Raw genomic sequence first — 18521 nt, 5'->3', positions numbered from 1 at the left:
TATTGGCCCCCTTTACTTTCAGTGCAGCAAACTCACTCCAGAAGTTCAGTGAGGATCTCTGAATGATCCAATGTTGTCCTAAATGACTGATGATGATAAATAGAATCCACCTGTGTGTAATCAAGTCTCCGTATAAATGCACCTGCTCTGTGATAGTCTCAGGGTTCTGTTTAAAGTGCAGAGAGCATCATGAAGACCAAGGAACACACCAGGCAGGTCCCAGATACTGTTGTGGAGAAGTTTAAAGCCGGATTTGGATACAAAAAGATTTCCCAAGCTTTAAACATCTCAAGGAGCACTGTGCAAGCAATCATATTGAAATGGAAGGAGTATCAGACCACTGCAAATCTACCAAGACCCGGCCGTCCCTCTAAACTTTCACCTCCAACAAGGAGAAGACTGATCAGAGATGCAGCCAAGAGGCCCATGATCACTCTGGATGAACTGCAGAGATCTACAGCTGAGGTGGGAGAGTCTGTCCATAGGACAACAATCAGTCGTACACTGCACAAATCTGGCCTTTATGGAAGAGTGGCAAGAAGAAAGCCATTTCTCAAAGATATCCATAAAAAGTCTGGTTTGAAGTTTGCCACAAGCCACCTGGGAGACACAGCAAACATGTGGAAGAAGGTGCTCTGGTCAGATGGAACCAAAATCCAACTTTTTGGCCACAATGCAAAACGATATGTTTGGCATAAAAGCAACACAGCTCATCACCCTGAACACACCATCCCCACTGTCAAACATGGTGGTGGCAGCCTCATGGTTTGGGCCTGCTTTTCTTCAGCAGGGACAGGGAAGATGGTTAAAATTGATGGGAAGATGAATGGAGCCAAATACAGGAGCATTCTGGAAGAAAACCTGTTGGAGTCTGCAAAAGACCTGAGACTGGGACGGAGATTTATCTTCCAACAGGACAATGATCCAAAACATAAAGCCAAATCTAAAATGGAATGGTTCACAAATAAACGTATCCAGGTGTTAGAATGGCCAAGTCAAAGTCCAGACCTGAATCCAATCCAGAATCTGTGGGCAGAGCTGAAGACTGCTGTTCACAAACGCTCTCCATCCAACCTCACTGAGCTCCAGCTGTTTTACAAGGAAGAATGGGCAAGAATTTCAGTCTCTGGATGTGCAAAACTGATAGAGACATACCCCAAGCGACTTGCAGCTGTAATTGCAGCAAAAGGTGGCGCTACAAAGTATTAATGCAAGGGGGCCGAATAATATTGCACGCCCCACTTTTCAGGTTTTTATTTGTTAAAAAAGTTTAAAATATCCAATAAATTTCATTCCACTTCACGATTGTGTCCCAATTGTTGTTGATTCTTGACAAAAAATTAAAATTTTATATCTTTATGTTTGAAGCCTGAAATGTGGCGAAAGGTTGAAAAGTTCAAGGGAGCTGAATACTTTCACAAGGCACTGTATGTGCGTTGTTTTATGATGCACAAAAAAAGCTGGGAAGGAAAATGGGACTCGGTGGGACAGAGGAAAAAGACAGAGGAAAGGATCCTGAGAGGAAAGGATTGAGATGTAAACAAAGACAGGGCAACAGGGACTGAGTGAAACTCAAGTGTACGACTATGATAAGCAAACAGAACACGAACAAGGATGAGTGTAAGAGATGAAAGTAAAGAGCAAAGTAAAGACGTGAATTCCTCCTCGCTGTACCTCCTGTTTCCTCTCATCAGCACTCATCGTCCTCCTTTGTTTCATCTCTGCAGTGCCGAAGCTCTACAACAGTTTTATAGGAGCTAATTATTTTTTGCACAGTAAGGAAGAGGAGTGTGGATAGATGGAAGGATAGGAGTGGACGGTAGAAGCTGCTGTAGATGGAAGAGAAGGGGAATGATGAATGGCTGAGGGGATGGGTCTATTGTGTTTGTAGCATCTATGTGTAAAGTTATAGGAGCTGCAAAAGATAAGAAGTGAGACGTGTTACTGTGGAAACAAAGAGCAATGACAGACACAGGAAGGGAAAAAAAGGATGGAAAGGAAAGCAAGACAAGCAGAAACTGACTTAGACCAGAACACAATACAACAGAAGCCTCGCTAGGTAGAATGGAAGAGCAAAGAGAAAGGAGGATTACTGGGTGTTATTGATCACAATCTGTAAGAAACTGGGCACACTGCAGGGAGAAAGAGCTGCATTTCCCTGTTGATCTTCATCATCAGGATGTGCACATTAATAAGAACTACACAAAGTGTTGGATGATTCCTATGGAGAGCAGCTGATGCAGTGAGATAAGAGCTTCATAACAACAATCTTTATCAAACCAGCTGTTTAACTGGTGAGTTTTTGATTAACTTTGACCCACAAATGTGCTCTGTGGGCCAAAAACAGTGCAGTGGCCTAGTAGGGAACACACAGTCACTTCATTCTATCTCCTCTGAGCATTTTCTGCACCAAAAGTAAAGCCAAGATGTGCAGAAAGTTATGAGATGGAGGTAGAAGGTGCGCGTCTCCTGTCTGAGCGAAAAGCTAGCTGTCAGTCATTAACTTCGCAAACTTGGAGAACTTTATCTCCATTTTATTAAGGCTTTTAACTGGAAAAAAAATAATTTGTTAAGACAGAGTACCAAAAAATAAATAAATAAATAAAAAGAGCTAATGGAAGAGCTAAAAACCATTGGCTGTAAAGAGCTAATGGTTTATAAAGCAGACAACACAGCTGGTCAGGAATGACAAGAGGCTGTTACCGTGTTATTCTTTGGGAGAATAATTGATTATAAGTCAAACATAGATGCCCAGTTTTTCATGAATGTCATCAGTTTTTCATTTTAGCTTGGAGACTGGTACCATATTTTCCACACTATAAGGCGCACTTAAAAGCCTTTACTTTTCTCAAAAATCGATGGTGCACCTTTAAACCCGGTGCGTCTTGTGTGCGCACTGAGTTCCAAAATCTGACATAGGGACGTAATACGTACACTACACACACTGGCAGCGATAAACCTATTAGAGAACATTACATAAAGCTACGTACAGTACTGACTACTGTCCGAGCTTTCGCAGAAGCTGACATCGTTGCTGGCATCGTCCCGCTCAGGCAGCGGTCGACTCTCCGGACGACACGGTCATTTCTCCAAGCCACACCATCGGTCCGTTCACCCCAGCACAGCCACGCTTCGTGGCCCTGGTCCTGACCAGGCGCCGCCACGCAGCTCTACGCTCGGGCGTGCGCTGCACGCTCGTCCAGTCTGGGTTACCTGGTTGATCCTGCCAGTAGCATATGCTTGTCTCAAAGATTTAGCCATGCAAGTTTAAGTACACACAGCCGGTACACTGAAACTGCGAATATCAGTTATGGTTCCTTCGGCATCATTGCCGGCATCAGCCACCCGGCAACGAGACTGACTCCGACAATGACGAGAGTGAACCCGGCATGTTTGATGTGGAAATTGCCCAGCTGTTCAATTCAGACACAGAAGACGAGGACTTTGATGGATGTGTGACAAAAGATTGATCAAAAAATAATGTGAGTGTATTTTAAATATGTAGTAGAATAAAGTTCAACCAAACTCCCTGTTTTGCTTCCGTTTCCTTGTTTTAGCATCCATCCATCCTCTATACACCGCTTTCTCCTCACTAGGGTCATGGGGGGTGCTGGAGTCTATCCCAGCTGACTCGGGTGAAGGCAGGGGACACCCTGGACAGGTCACCAGTCTGTCACAGGGCTACATATACAGACACACAATCACACTCACATTCACACCTACGGACAATTTAGAGTAACCAATTAACCTCAGCATGTTTTTGGACTGTGGGAGGAAGCCGGAGTACCCGGAGAAAACCCACGCATGCTCAGGGAGAACATGCAAACTCCATGCAGAAAGATCCCAGGCCCAGGCCGGGATTTGAACCGGGGATCTTCTTGCTGCACGGTGAGAGTGCTAACCACTACACCACTGAGCATGGTGCACCTTATACACACGTGGACAAAATTGTTGGTACCCCTCAGTTAAAGAAGGAAAAACCCACAATTCTCACTGAAATCACTTGAAACTCACAAAAGTAACAATAAATAAAAATTTATTGAAAATTAAATAATCAAAAACAGCCATTACTTTTGAATTGTTGATTAACATAATTATTTAAAAAAACAAACTAATGAAACCGGCCTGGACAAAAATGATGGTACCTCTATAAAAGATTGAAAACTATTTGACCAGAGTGACATGATTAACTCAGGTGTGTCATTTAATTGACATCACAGGTGTTTCCAAACTCATAATCAGTCAGTCTGCCTATTTAAAGGGAGACAAGTAGTCACCCTGCTGTTTGGTGAAAAGGTGTGTACCACACTGAACATGGACAACAGAAAGCGAAGGAGAGAATTGTCCCAGGACATCCGAAAAAAAATGATAGACAAACATCTTAAAGGTAAAGGCTGTAAGACCATCTCTAAACAGCTTGAAGTTCCTGTGACAACAGTGGCTCATATTATTCAGAAGTTCAAGACCCACGGGACAGTAGCCAACCTCCCTGGACGTGGCCGCAAGAGGAAAATTGATGACAAATTGAAGAGACGGATCGTTGGAATTGTATCCAAAGAGCCCAGAGCAACCTCCAAAGAAATTAAAGTTGAACTCCAAGGCCAAGGTACATCAGTGTCAGATCGCACCATTCGTCGTTGTTTGAGCCAAAGTGGACTTCATGGGAGACGACCAAGGAGGACACCACTGCTGAAAAAAACTCATAAAAAAGCCAGACTGGAATTTGCAAAAATGCATGTTGACAAGCCACAAAGCTTCTGGGAGAATGTCCTTTGGACAGATGAGACCAAACTGGAGCTTTTTGGTAAGGCACATCAACTCTATGTTCATAGACTCAAAAACCAAGCATACGAAGAAAAGAACACTGTCCCTACGGTGAAACATGGAGGAGGCTCAGTAATGTTTTGGGGCTGCTTTGCTGCATCTGGCACAGGGTGTCTTGAAAGTGTGCAAGGTACGATGAAATCTGAAGACTATCAAGGCATTCTGGAGAGAAATGTGCTGCCTAGTGTCAGAAAGCTTGGTCTCAGTCGCAGGTCATGGGTCTTCCAACAGGACAACGATCCAAAACACACAGCCAAAAACACCCAAGAATGGCTGAGAGAAAAGCGTTGGACTATTCTAAAGTGGCCTTCTATGAGCCCAGATCTGAATCCCATTGAACATATGTGGAAGGAGCTGAAACATGCCATTTGGAGAAGACACCCATCAAACCTGAGACAACTGGAGCTGTTTGCTCATGAGGAGTGGGCCAAAATACCTGTTGACAGCTGCAGAACACTCATTGACAAATACAGAAATCGTTTAATTGCAGTGATTGCCTCAAAAGGTTGTGCAACAAAATATTAAGTTATGGGTACCATCATTTTTGTCCAGCCCTATTTCATTAGTTTGTTTTTTTAAATAATTATGTTAATCAACAATTCAAAAGTGATGGCTGATTTTGATTATTTAATTTTCAATAAATTTTTATTGATTGTTACTTTTGTGAGTTTCAAGTGATTTCAGTGAGAATTGTGGGTTTTTCCTTCTTTAACTGAGGGGTACCAACAATTTTGTCCACGTGTGTAGATGGCTTAAGTACAGAAATAAACCCCGTAATTGAGACTGCGCCTTACAATCCGATGCGCCTTATGGTGCGGAAAATACGGTAGGTTTGCCAAAATGTAGAAAGGTTTGTAGAACAAGATTCATATTTAAGCATGATTTGTTTTATTAATTTGCATACTTTGCATATTATTTTTGCTAGAGTTTCTAAAGATGAGTTTATTTAACATATTTATTCTATATGTTTAATGGTTGATGTTTTTAAATTATTTGTATGTGTTTAAAAAATATTAAGACAAAAACACTGTAAAACAAAAAAGGAAACATTCTATAAAACTACAGTTTTTTTTTGTTTTTGCAACAATAACATAATAAATATCAGCGCTATTTATTGATGTTGTTAAGTTGCTGTGGGTTTTATCAGTTCTACCTGAGGAAAAAATGTTTTATTTCCCTCCTCTGTTGGTTCCATATTAAAAAATGAGAAGGAAACAGGAAGTTGGAGGGCACATTGGAACAAAATGAAGATATACAAAACATGAAGATGGACGGACGGACTGTGACAGGGTACGCTTCAGCAAACATCTCCATGTAAGCAGTTGATTTTCTGTCAGGATGACTTGGATCCAGCGTCAGTCTTCACTGGGATGAAACCATTACCAGGATCACTGGAGTGAAAACGGTGTCCATGTACCACTCCATGTAGACACTACACGACACAAAAACACAACTGTACACTCTCAAAAGCACACAACGTCAGCCACAGTCCATACAGTCTCTCCTGAGGAGTTAGCCAAGTGCTGTTAGACTGAATTTAGACCGGAATAAATTCATACACTTTAACAATGTGGCCTCCTACAGACCTCCCACAGAGCCTCCAAATCACAAAGTCAAAAGTGACACAGATCGTTGTTAACAGCCCACAGCCGAGCTCCAAAATAAACCTCTCATTATGAAGCAATTAGCCTTCATTTATCTGTGATATTTATCCTTTAAACATAAAGCCATGTGTGGTGTTTAAACCATTTATCTAATGCTGAACATGCTGTAAATATCCAGTAATATGGGACAACTCATCTTCATGAAAATCTGCAGCAGAAGTAGGACGACGAAGAGGAGAGGAGAGGAGAGGAGAGGAGAGGAGAGGAGAGGAGAGGAGAGGAGAGGAGAGGAGAGATAGATGGACTCTATCAGAACGGCAGGGCAGCCTGTGAGTAAGAGGCACTAAGCCTGGGGCAAAAGAAAATCTACCAAACACTTGTCGCACCACTAAGCTGTAACTTCTGAGGACAGTAGAGACTGAAGGCAATTTAGATTAATGTTTTTTAACGGCTCAGATCTCTCATCTGGGCTGTGGAGGGACAACAGGGTGAGAATAATGTTCACGAATAAAAGAAACAATGAAAGTAAGGGGTACAAAAGCAGGATTTTGACTAGTGAGGAGCCCTTGGACATACTTTAGCTTTCTATTAGCATTTTGATGATTTTTATTGTGTAGTCATCAGCTACTTTTCCTAATTACACACTAATCTGTTCTTCCATCACATTTCACTTTTCCTGGAATATGCATGTTGTTCCCAGGATCAGACAAATGCTAAAATATGCAGATTTATGTCACTTTGTTGTTAAGCCTGACCAACTGTCATTCTTCCACCTGATATTTGGGGTGTTTTATGCATGAGACCCCTGAAGAGTACAGAAAGATTAGGTGAAGGAATCAGGAGGAAAAATCCGAAATGGACAGGCTGAAGGAAAGGAGAAGGGTGAAAAATAGAGCGAGCGCTCAGGCTTAAGACAAAGTCTGGAGATCAGCTGATGTGGAGATCAGCTGATGTGGAGATCAGCTGATGTGGAACCACTGCAGCAACAGTTAGGCTGAGAAAGTTCAGGCTCTGCAGCAATCTGAGTCTGCTGCACTGAGGTGTGGTGTGGAGTTCCAATCGTAAGACGACCGCTGGAGACCGACATGTAGAGACCCCTCTTTCTATGTGAGCAGAACACATCTGCATGCAGATAGGTGATGGTAGTAAAACCACTAGAGGACCTGGACTAACTCTGCAGAGACTAAAAACTAAAGAACTGTTCTCAGTTAATTCTTATCTTCTAATTCATGAGACAAGTACTAGAACAGGGACAAGTATACCAGAAGCAGGTTCCCACACACGGTCTAACTTTACATTTATTTAACATTTTAGTGGATTTCAAAGATGCCTTGATGTTGTACTGTTACTATATGTTATCCTATATTGTAACTGATGAGCTTTTCTTTATGTTTACGTGTATTTATATGTTGTACTGTGGACATCTATAAATGTGTTATTGAGTAATATTTGTAAATTGATATGAACTTTTCTTCATGTTATCTGCTTATCATGTGTATTTGTTTTCCATCAGTGCTTCTGGAGGAAGCACTGATATATATATATATATATATATATATATATATATATATATATATATATATATATATATATATATATAAGATCCCTGCAATATATTGATACAACTCTGCCTTTCTTTAGTACCAGAGGAATGTGAACGGCTCCGATTCAGTTCTCTTTCTTTCAAACTGTCTGATAAAGATCAGGCACCAAAATGTCACAGAATAATATATTCCTGCAGAAGTCTGGTTAAAATGAATTTATTGCTAAAACTTGGTTTGTTGTGATCTTCAGAGGGGATAAAATAAAACTCATTGACCTGATATCCTACAGAACAGCATCTCCTCCGAGTTGTTTACTTCAGCTTCTCTGGCTCAGACATCTTAAACCCTTTACTCGGATGTGTGCGTTCCAACAGTAAAATGTAGGAAAGAAAAACTTTTCTGACTGGTGCATGAAAGCCAGCTGTCAGCTAAGAGCAAAGTGTGTGTGTTTTTAGTGCTGAAAATGTGTGTTTTAATTGCTTTCAGAGTTGAACAGATCTTTGGCCTTGTGGTGTGTTTTGGAGAGCTGATTTAGTGGAAGCATAAAGTGAAGCTGCTAGTGAATTGTGATGGCACCAAGAAGGCCCACCATGGAAATATTCAGCATTATAAACGCAGAAAGAAGCTGGTAAAAGGCATAAACTGGAATCCTTTATTGAGCTGACTTAACTGTGAGTGGGTTAAAGTCTGTTTTTTATCCAGCTGCAGCATCAAAGAATGTATTTTGGGTTGAGATGAAGCACTGAGGGAGAAGTGGCTCCAACACGGCATCTGGCTGCTTCTGTTAATAAGAGGTGAGAACAGCTCTAACAATAGAAGTGTTGTTATCTCTGAAGCCTGGAGACGTGGTTTACATCAGTGATGAAGTTAAAGTGAATAATTGTTTGATTTGCTTTTAAGTCATTTGCTTTTCTTTTAGATAGATAAATAGATAGATTAAACCTTTATTAATTCTACAGTGGGGAAATTTACAGTGTACAGCAGCAAATAGAACATTTTGAATAAAAAAAAGAGTGCAGCACACAATGCACACAGTGCACATATATAAATAAAAATATTTTCTTCAGAAGAAAAAAATAATTAATATTTTGATAGTTATTCTCTTACAGAGTAACTTTGGCTGTGGATCTAAAAGCAGCTGAAGTTCTCATGTGGAGGTTCTCACACCACACAGTGTGAGAAACACACATTTAGAGAAAATGACCTGGGCTATGAAATGCTCCATTCATCCGGCTGTTTCAGGATTTCAGCTCCGTGCTCATGTTTATCTCTAAACACCTGCCAGGGGCCATGATGAGGAGGGAAATTGAAAGCAGTGTTGATGAAACACAATAAAGGAAGAGAGTGGCCGATGGAAGCGGTTGTTTGGATCCCCGGTGGCTCTTTCCATCGCCTGTGTCCTTGAACACACGACTCTTTAGTGGAATAACTTAAGATAAGCAGATGGAGCTGGTAAAGGGATGAGGATGACCCACCATGCTGACCTTGTTAAGTGACGATAAAACATGCGTGAATGTAAAATGTGGAGGATTATTTATTCATGAGGCTTTTTTAAACTTCTTCCTGGATATAGAGTGGCCTTTCCTCAGACCAGCTGTGGGATTTTAATATGCTGGTGTTAAGTTTTGCTCTATGATAATTGCTTAATGCTCTAGAGTATATTTCCAGGCTGTATTTCATAAATGTTGGACGATAATTGCACCGATTATGTCCATGGTGGTCTTACTGAGATCCCCGCTCCTGCTGGCACTGCTCTGTGTTTTCTGGCTCCATGTCAACATGTTGGTCCAGCTGGTTTCTACATATTTAGGATCTTCTCTGATGCAGAATGTCAGCTTTAAGCTGATGCAGTGATATTTACTTGTTTACTTCACACCTTCAGTGGCTTTACAGCCCATAATATCACTAGCCAAGCTGTCTTTAATTGCAAGAAACTTGATTTGGTGTATTAATTCCCCAAAGCAGAATCGCATATTAAAGGGTATAATTCATTTTTAATTTTGCTTTGCAGCAGTTTGAACACAACAACAGCCAGACTGAGCAAAACAACAACAGCAGCAGCCTCCTGGGAGGAGCAATGGGGGGGACAAAGGGGGAGGAAGGGGAGGAAGGGGGAGACGGTGTGCAGGCATAGGAGGTTTGTGTGCACACTCAGGTGCACGTGTGTGTGTTTTATGCTTTACATCACCCAGCCACTGCCAGTTGTGATTGCCTGACCCGAGGTTTCAGCACATTACCACCCTAACAGTTCTGTGGTTGGCTGTGTTTGTTGAGTGCACACACGGGGCACGAGCGCACCACCGTGCACGCAAACTCACATCCATTAGTCGCTCACAGCTGGGCGAAGGTGCTGCTCCGTGAAAATGTATGCAGGTTGGAAATGAATTTTCAGATGCGATGCCCATGCAGCAGCGAGATAAACAATTTCACCTGAATGGGCTCATCTGGACACAAACACTAAAACAAACAAACAAACAAATAAATAAATAAATAAAGCATCTTTCACTATTCACTCAAACTTGATGCAGGTTTTTCCTCATATTGATGCTTTTATATTTTAGGCAGGTATTTAAGTTCTTGTTCTTTTACAGCAGCTTATAATATTTTTCTGCTGACTGCTGATTCTTCTATCCACATAGAAAACACGCTAATTATGTTACACTTTTTTATGTCAAAAGATCGACGTCCACCAGCACAATCTGCACCGGACTTCTTCCACCACCACAACTTACATGTAACATGCATGTTTGTTTTGTATGTTGGTTTCCTTATTTTTCTTAAATGTAACATGAGATACTGGATACCTTCAATTAAACAAAGGAGGTGAATGGAGCGAGCATCCATCCATCCATCCATCCATCCATCCATCCATCCATCCATCCATCCATCATCCATCTGTCCAGGAAATCTATTTTCCTGGACCTTCTCTCATTAGAAGCTTTAGCTCTAATGAATAGCTCTTCTTTCCTCCATCTATCCCTCTCTTTTTAATGCTTCAGACTGTCATCGTCTCTGCCTCGTTTCTCTCACTCTTTGGCAGATATGAAGCAAACAGCTGTGGCTGGCAGTAGGTAGTAAATGAGTGGATTCCTGGGGTCCCTTCATTCCATCTCTCGGTTTCCTCTGTCTTTCTTTGCTTTTCTCACACTCAGTTTGTTTCTTTTCTCTGCTGCCTGGTGGTAATCACTTTGTCTCTGACCATTTGCCCGTGAGTTAGAAAAGCCTCCCTTGGTTTACACCGCGGGTACATTTACTACAGTTCTCCCTCCGTCACATTGCTGCGAATGTTCTGTCTTCATGTCCAGTCTGAGTTGCTGCGAGGTGAATGAAGAGGAGCTCAGAAACTTCACATTTAGTTAAGAAAGCAAAGCAAGTTTTCACCTCATCTTATTCAGGAGAATTTGACAATTTAAACATTCTTTCCTATCCTCAACCACAATGATTAATACAACTTTTAAGTCCGGTCCTGCCTTTTTTCCACTTCATCTTCCAGTCTAACTGACCACTCACAAGCCGTTCTTTTCTAAAATGCACTTAAACAAGAAATATCGATCCTAATGTGTCACAGCAGACATTTTGGCTCTTCATATCAGCTATATGTTTCTTACTATCACAAGCCAAAAATGACAAGTTATCTACTCATAATCCACCACAATGCTCCCTTTGTGAGTGATACAGTATATTATGGAACTGAATCCTTATTACTGACTGCATCAGTTATCATTTGTGCTGAGCAAATAGTAATAAAAACCACTTTGAGCGTTCGTGTTATTTGACAGAGGAACAATGAGCTTCAATTACAGAAGGCATCTCCGAGAAAACACTGCAAAATGCTGAGATTTTATCTGCTTATTAAATTATTTTTCTTAACAAATTACATCTCTAGTGAGCCAGTGTGTGCTAAACATGAAGACATAAATACCTTGCCATATCCTCCTCTCTAAAACCGTCTATTCATCTGTCAGCTAAAGTATTTCAGCAATGTTTGCTGAGATTCAAATGTGTTTCCCCCCAGACAAACAGCTTGTACACTGTGTTAAGAAACTGCAGCAAGTTTCTTCCTTGATCAGCTTCCATCTCACTTGTTAGATGTTTTCGCCCAGGAAAGTCAAAGTGAACGATCAGATGAGTAGAGTTTCAGTGTCTGGTTTCAGCCAGACAGATGCATGCCAACATCTGTCCAGCTGATCACACACACACACACACACACACACACACACACACACACACACACACACACACACACACACACACACACACACACACACACACACACACACACACACACACACACACACACGTTTGTACTTCTATCTTAGTGAGGACATCCATAGGCGTAATGCATTTCCTAGAGCCTTACCCAAACCTTAACCATCACAACTGATTGCCTAAACTTAATCCTTACCCTAACCCTAACCAAACCTCAATTCATACCTGTTCTCTAAAAACAAGTCTTCACCCTCAAACATGACTGTTTCAAAGTGAGGACCGGCCAGAATGTCCTCACTTTGTAAAAATGTCCTCACTTTGATAGTTAAATGCAGAAAATGGTTCTCACCATGTAGCAAGTACAAGAACACACACACACACACACACACACACACTTCAAGACAAAACGCTAAACATTTATTCTGGCAGGATGACCTGCATGACAGCCAACCCAGATTTCAGAAAATATCACTCAAACAGTCCATTGACTCAAGACGTAGACTCACATATTGGTTTGATTCAGGGATAAAAATGTGCCAAGAGATGCCAGCTAGCATTGTTGTTATTGGAGGCTCGAAGCAGTTTAACATTAATGAGTGCTGATGTCTACTGCCAGCTTCTTCCTCCTCCTCATCATCATCATCCTGCTCTGGGAAGAGATCCGGTAATGACAGGATTTTAAAGGAGCCCCCATGGGCCAACTTTTAACACCCAATAGGCTGGACAGTCACACCCAGCACGCACACACACTGACAGGCCTGTTCTCTGTACTAGAATTAGCCACTGGCTGCACTCCAGTCAGATCCGCTCAATAATCCACCCTTCCAAAAAACACCCTCTCTCTTCTCACTGTTCTCTGGAGGCCACGCATTGCCACAGTCGGAGTTGTGTCACAGCGATCAATCAGCCATCAATGTGAAACGGCTGCACTGATACAGAGAAAACGCAACACAAACTGTGCAGTAATTTCACACAGAGCCCTGCCTTACTATCAGCTGACATCTGTCCTCTGGAATCTCCATCCTGCAGCTGGACCTCCACCCACCGCTCTGTCTGCCCAACCCTCCTCCATGGATGGAAACACACCTCACAGCTTCACCACCTCTCTGGGATTCACTTCATTCACTACCAGATGCTGACCTTTTCACACATAACCAGAAATACACAATTTCTTAATCAACCTGTTTCTGACTGACCATGTAGGGCAATAAACCATCTAACAATGATGTGAGTAGCTGGATAACACACACAAAAACAAAACTGTACGGGTAGATAAGACTTCATCAATCCCAAAGGAGATTCTTGTGCCAGATATTTCTCAGAAAAAAAACAAACAACATAATACAAGCAGAGCCAAAAATCACTGAGATATGTCAGAAACATGACTGAAATAAGTGAGCTAAAATAAGGCTAGAACAAAAAGTAATGCTGGCTATTATACGGGGGTAAAATGAAAAATCACACATGATAATGGATAAATTAAATGAAACATTACATTACACATGAAAAACAAAATGAAAATTAAAACTGAGATATGGCACATGTAATCAAACCGTTGTAAATTAAAAGAAGATTCTACACATGATAATAAAATATTACAAATAAAATAGTCCACCTGAGGAAGGTGTACTGGGAAGACTATTCCTTTCACCAACAGTTAAAGGAACTAGTAGTGTGATTACTTTGTCAATAAGTAATAGATTCCAGTTTTCTAGTAACCTGCTGATCACTGATAGAGGAATCCATGTGGCTCCTCATTTACTGCATTATCCAGAATAAATATTCAAACATTTCCACAATAAACATGTTTTCTGTGAATTTTCTCACACAGATTTGTAAATAAGCCGACTGATTCTGGAGCAAAAAACACTGAGTCATTTGCACTATAAAGCCACAGTTTGACATTTGGGGAAATATGCTAATTTGCATAAGATAAGAAGCTCAATAGCACAAAAGGGAAACTAAGAGGCAGCGTATTGAAGTCTGCACAGCGTCTGTATTAATGCAACAAAACCAATGTGCTGATGTCTGTCCTGCACCTGGATCCTGCAACGGCTGAATGTGCACGATAACGACAATCAATAGCTCACACATAGCTGGAGACAACAGACAGCTAGCTTAGCTTAGCATAAAAAATGGAAAGAGGGACAAAGAGCTGAATAGCCAGAGCAGCTTTCTGTTTACTCACAGTCTTTGTGTTCAGCTTAGTCATTAAACAGACACTTATTGGTCTCATATAATACGTGTAGAAGTAAATACAGTATATCTATATATAAAATCTGTTCGCTTGCAAATACAAAGTAATTCATCAACAACATGACTATAAATCACACCATTATCACCAAATCATCTCTTGTTAGCATCGATTTCACTTCTATTTCAGACGTAATCTGGTCAGATCATTGATCCATCAGTTTCATCCATCCATCCATCCATCAGTTTCATCCATCCATCCATCATCAGTTTCATCCATCCATCCATCCATCAGTTTCATCCATCCATCCATCCATCAGTTTCATCCATCCATCAGTTTCATCCATCCATCCATCCATCCATCCATCAGTTTCATCCATCCATCCATCAGTTTCATCCATCCATCAGTTTCATCCATCCATCCATCCATCAGTTTCATCCATCCATCCATCATCAGTTTCATCCATCCATCCATCCATCAGTTTCATCCATCCATCCATCCATCAGTTTCATCCATCCATCCATCAGTTTCATCCATCCATCAGTTTCATCCATCCATCCATCCATCAGTTTCATCCATCCATCCATCCATCCATCAGTTTCATCCATCCATCCATCCATCCATCAGTTTCATCCATCCATCCATCAGTTTCATCCATCCATCAGTTTCATCCATCCATCCATCCATCAGTTTCATCCATCCATCCATCCATCCATCAGTTTCATCCATCCATCCATCCATCCATCAGTTTCATCCATCCATCCATCCATCAGTTTCATCCATCCATGAACTCCTCCTCAGCTCCTACCTGGAGTTGGTCATGTCAGTCTGTCCTCCTTGACTCTTCTCCAGCCCCAGCTTGGTGAAAATCCCCACTAGCACCATGATGGCCACCACTCCACAGATAATATAGACGATCATGTGGGTCCGGTCCCGGTCCGGTTCCTCGTGGACCTCAGTGACGGGTGCTGGCGGTCGGCCAGTGTTCGCCCACACAGGTGTGTCGTAGTTAGAACAGGAAGTCTGGTCCAAACTATGGACTTTGAACTGGCAGCAGAAGCGGTAGAAGCAGGAACCACAGCAGAACAGGTAGATACCTGCGTTACAGTTGAAGGGCGGGTCCCACTGGCCCATGACATCATAGTAACCCCAGCAACGGTTGCCACTGCTCAGAGCCGTTTGGTCATCTGCCACGTCCGGTGTGGGCGTGGCCAGAGCCGCCTCCGGTACCATGGAGGGTTCTGTGGTCTGGTTGTTGGAGGAGACCTGAGCCAGAGCCTGACCTGAAGGCTGAGAGTTCAGTCCACACAGAGAGGTAAAGCCCAGGAGAATGGCCAGGGGGAACTTTATCAGCACTGGATGCAAGGAGGAGCCCATCTTTAATGTGTGTGAGGTCTTGGTGGCGAAGAGGAAAAGCTGACAGGTCCAACGTAAAGATCCTGGGGTTAAGAAACGACAAAGAAAGAGGAAGTTATAGCTATTAAAATGAATGAGAAGAAAACAGGGCGTTAAATCAAAACACTTTTCTATTTTGATGCTGTGAGGAAACAAAAGAGGGCATTTAATTATCGTTCTGGGAGTCATTAGTGCAGACAGTTACAGAGGGCTAAATGGTCACCAAGGGGCAGAACAAGTGGGGCAATGAAATCAATGTCCCATCTCAACATGCTCCTAACAGGAGGGAACGAGTCCCTGGTGGCAGGAACTCTCAGAAACACTACGGTCCCTGGCACTTTACTGTATGTGTGTAGGTGGAAAAGCAAATCCCAAAATTCAGCAAATGTCACCTTTCACAAAGCCATATGTCATCAGCAGACAGCAGAGGCGGTTGAAGACAAATCCGGTGACTTGGAGGGAATCCAGTTTAGGAGGGCGTGTTGCCGACGAATGAACTCGCCTCTGGCATTTCCAGCAATCAGCTCCCTGCTGAGTGGATGAATAATCCTCCAAAAGTGAGAACTGTGGTTCCTGACGGCGCTAGAAGGAAAGATAGATTCCTGTCAAACTTGTAGATAGTCACGGGCTCCACATGAAAGACTTTCACTCTGAAGATGGACTCATATTCCTGAGAGGATAAAAGCTCCAGTGATGTCCAGAAACTCTCTGACCAACAGAGTGGCGTTTACCTCTGGACTTCTCTGTCCTCCACTTCTGCTCACTTTAACTCGCTTCTATCTTCCTCCTACTCTCAGAGTCACCGTTCAAAGGAAGCTTTTTATTTTTGTGGTGGGCATCTTTTCGCTGCCACCTTCTACTCCTGTGAGAAGTGTATGCCCAGTCTTTATTAGTGGTGTTGGATATTCAGTTTTTATTTTCTAAGGTGATGCAGGGTTGGTCCCTCCTCTCTGCAGCCCAACAGGTAACAGCAGCTGCTCAGGATTCTTTAGAGCATTACTCCAGGCTCTTGTCAAGCTGAAATCCTGTGGTGACTACATCCAAAAGCATCCCTCTTGCACCTGAGGCGTGTTTTCTGTCTCTCTCACACAGACACTCCCAATCAGCTGAGATCCCCCTGGTGACAGGACGCTGTCAGTGTCAGTCTGGAGCCTTCCAGCGGCTCTTTGTGCTCGGTGTGGCTCCTGTTGCTGGGAACACTCCTCTGAAACCCCTCCTCTCAGGGATCCAGGGTCTCTAGCAGACCCAGGACACCAGCTGGGACTGTCAGCCTGCTCAGTCCTAACCCTGCTAAGATGAGAGGAGAAAGAGAGAGGGGAGGGCTGACGATGTGATTCTGAATCTGTGATCTTAATGTCTTAGTGCTCCTTCATCCTCAAGAGAAGCTGAAAAAGAGAGAAACGTGCCGTAATTGCTTGAGCAGAGTGGAGCGTCCCACAGAATGGATTCATGGATTCATTCCCTCCTTCGATGGTCTGCTTTTGGCTCAGTTTTTTATCTGTGATCTGTTCTTAATCTGCTGTCTTCTCTCTGATATTTTTGCTTCTTTCTGTCTGTCCTCACAACTTACCTCCCCTTTCCTCTGAGCCCAGCCTGGCTTTTAGTCGTTGCTGAGGAAATATCAGCGTGGGGTCAGAGCCTGTGATCTGCCCTCTGACTTGTACCAGCCTCTGTGTGGAATAATGCTCCCCAGGCCACTGGGACGGCAGAGACAACTGGAGATGCGTTAGCCGAATGGCAGATCACAAATATCCTGTTTTCAAGAGAAGCCTTTGGAGATACAGGACTGTGCAGCAGAAGCTCTCTGTTGTTGTTCAACTACTCAGCTCCCAGTTTTTTGGGTATTTTTTTTCTCCAAATTTTCCATTTGCATCAATGTGTTTTTGTCTTTTTCCCCCCTCTGAGCAAAAAAATACTCACAAAAAAAGAAAAATCTCAAAGCGTTAATATGCAACAGTTTTTAGGCAAAATGCTGCATATTATCTCCCAATTGTTCATGCAATGGATTTTCTGTCAGTTCAGTCCTTGTCCGGCTGCAGCTTCTTTGAAAACAGGCATAATTTGATATATATGTATAGGAATTTTATATATATATCATATGTATGTGTTTTCACTGGTGGTGTGGGATGCTCCAGACAGAAGTGTGAAGAGCAAAGAGAAGCAGTAGAATGCTTGTTTTGTTTTATTCCATCTTCCTCTTTGTTTCTTCATCAGTGTATTCCTTTTCTCCTCGTCTCCGTCGCTCAGAGCGTCTGATTCCCGTCGCTGCGATGCTCGTACTGCTGCTGCTGCTTTTCTCTGGCAGGACTGGATGACAATATCTCACACACTCGCTCACTCCTCCCTCTCCCAACTCACTCCTCCCTCTCCCGTCCACTCCTCCCTCCCTCCCTCTTCCACACACACACTCACATCTTTTGTGCACAAACGAGCACAGCCTTCACTCTCCTCCTCCCTCATTATGTGTCACTGAGCCTCTCTTCTCACAGTTTTGTCCCGTGTTTTTCTTTAGCTCCAGACCATCAGGACTCGTTTCTCTGTTCATCTCCATCTACTTTCTGTCCTTCTAACCTTCTCCCTTTGCTTCTTTTCATTGTTACTGCTGAGCCTTTCTCCTCTCTTTCCCTCCTTCTCTTCAGGGCTACTTTCCTTTCCCAAAATACAGTCAGTGCCCTGAATAAGAGCGTTGGTGTTGACTGAGCAGCAGTGTGTAATGTGTCGGCGTGCTCATGCTTCATGCATGTGTGTTTG

At 42.6% G+C, this 18521-nt stretch overlaps 1 protein-coding gene across 3 annotated transcripts in view; it reads right to left on the bottom strand.

Annotated features, from left to right (window-relative positions):
- The window catches only part of LOC110952429 (protein shisa-8), a 166575-nt gene extending 148483 nt beyond the window's left edge, over nt 1-18092 (bottom strand). Inside the window, exons 1-3 of one of the 3 annotated variants that reach the window (XM_051942370.1) lie at nt 16502-18091; nt 16163-16352; nt 15184-15814 (exon numbers count right to left, since the gene is read on the bottom strand). In XM_051942370.1, the coding sequence (XP_051798330.1) occupies nt 15184-15814; nt 16163-16184 (653 nt within the window). In that variant the 5' untranslated portion in view covers nt 16185-16352; nt 16502-18091. Of the gene's footprint in view, nt 1-15183; nt 15815-16162 lie in introns of all 3 variants that reach the window. The other 2 variants (XM_051942373.1, XM_051942378.1) reach the window with 2 other exon arrangements.
- Nucleotides 18093-18521: the final 429 nt, after the last annotated feature.

The sequence above is a fragment of the Acanthochromis polyacanthus genome, chromosome 2 (assembly GCF_021347895.1).
Source record: "Acanthochromis polyacanthus isolate Apoly-LR-REF ecotype Palm Island chromosome 2, KAUST_Apoly_ChrSc, whole genome shotgun sequence".
Classification (NCBI taxonomy): domain Eukaryota; kingdom Metazoa; phylum Chordata; class Actinopteri; family Pomacentridae; genus Acanthochromis; species Acanthochromis polyacanthus.
This window is presented reverse-complemented; position numbering and strand designations above follow the sequence as displayed.